This window comes from Cynara cardunculus (assembly GCF_001531365.2).
Source record: "Cynara cardunculus var. scolymus isolate 2C chromosome LG 3, CcrdV1, whole genome shotgun sequence".
NCBI lineage: Eukaryota > Viridiplantae > Streptophyta > Magnoliopsida > Asterales > Asteraceae > Cynara > Cynara cardunculus.
The window spans coordinates 8,293,552-8,295,159 of record NC_037530.1 but is presented as its reverse complement, the minus strand read 5'-3'; the positions used below and the strand labels follow the sequence as shown (position 1 = coordinate 8,295,159).

At 27.2% G+C, this 1,608-nt stretch overlaps 1 protein-coding gene across 2 annotated transcripts in view; it reads left to right on the top strand.

The window, feature by feature from the left end:
• Positions 1-1,608, top strand: part of LOC112508537 (tropinone reductase homolog At5g06060-like) — a 6,171-nt gene continuing 4,563 nt past the window's right edge. For both annotated transcript variants that reach the window (XM_025113196.1, XM_025113195.1), the window contains exon 1: positions 1-339. In XM_025113196.1, coding sequence (XP_024968964.1) covers positions 28-339 — 312 coding nt within the window. In that variant the 5' untranslated portion in view covers positions 1-27. The remainder of the gene's footprint in view (positions 340-1,608) is intronic.

Below are 1,608 nucleotides of genomic sequence, written 5' to 3'. Positions count from 1 at the left end.
AATCATAAAAGAAAACCAAACTCCAGCATGACAACCACAACTCCCCTCAACTTTGCAGGTCCAATGGGAAAATCCCGATGGTCTCTAGCCGGAATGACTGCTCTCGTCACCGGTGGTACACGTGGAATCGGTTATGCCGTGGTGGAGGAACTAGCGGAGCTAGGGGCGGTGGTGCACACTTGCTCTCGTAATGAGGCTGAGCTTAACCGGTGCTTACAAGAATGGTCTGCCAAGGGTTTTTGCGTCACTGGATCCGTCTGCGACGTATCTTCTCGCCCCCAACGTGAACAACTTATGGAAAAAGTCTCGTCATTTTTCGGTGGCAAACTCAACATTCTAGTAAGTTCTATTTGTTGTATGGAACTTCCTTCTTTCTCTTCATGTATCATATCATGTTAAGACTTGCATGTGATTGCTTTACTAGTTGAAAGGTTGATACCAAGTGGTTCAATTTTTTGTGAGTAAAGGATGAGAGATCATCTCTTGATATACAAGAGCATCTTCAATAGAAGTTTTAAAATATCTTTAAAATGTAAATTCAAAATTTAAAAAAAAAAAATAGTTATTGGATTTTAAAGATTACAACATTAATTATATTTTAAAAATATTTTACATATTTAATGAAATATTATTTCTTTCTGATAAATATTTAATTTTAAAGTTTTGATGAAATATAATTAAAATTTATTTCTCTTTCATTATAATTATTTTTTTTCAAAATTTTAGAATTTCGCATTCTTTTTACTACTTTCCCCATTTGAAGGAAGTTTTGGGAGCAAAATTTTCGACAAAAATACTCGAAATCTTTATTTTCTCAATTTTAAAGAATTTGTTGGAGATGTTTTTATATCAGGTTTTACATGAGGGAGCATCAAATCATAATAATACCTACTAAAAAGAATAAGAGAATAACGTTGGGACAATCATTTCATTAAATAATAACTTAAATAAAAATTTATTAAAAATCACTCAAAAGAGCATATGTGACATTTTTGTTACAGATTATATATGAAAATTGATTTATTTATATAAAGATTATTTAATAAACTTAATTAAGGCATTTTTAATAATAAAAAAATCGTGATTTAAGCATGGTTAATTTCTTATTTTTACAATATTTAAAATAAGTACAATTTAGTTTTATTGAAGTAGTTTATTTATGATTTTTTTTTTATAATTTTCGTCAAAAATCATATGTGATATACACAATTAATCGACTTTTTTTTTTCTTCCTAAAACCAAATCGTTAGTTTTCGTCAATGTATCATATATGACATTGGTTATAATAGAAAAGAAATGTAAATTATTTACAACATTACATGTGATATGTGTAAACTATGGATTACATTTTGAAGTACATGTGATACATTTTAAACATGTTTTGTTACACATCAAATGTGACTCTATTTTTTCATTATTTTTCTTTTTCAATATTTAATTTGAATAACTTCAGATTTTTTAATTTACATATGATTAGGAAATCATATACGATCAGGAAAACATTTAATTTTTTTATTTAATATGAATCACATATGATTTTAACGAAAACTAAATATATTGCTTTAAATGAAAAAAATGATTTATTTAAATGAAAACTAAATGCATTAA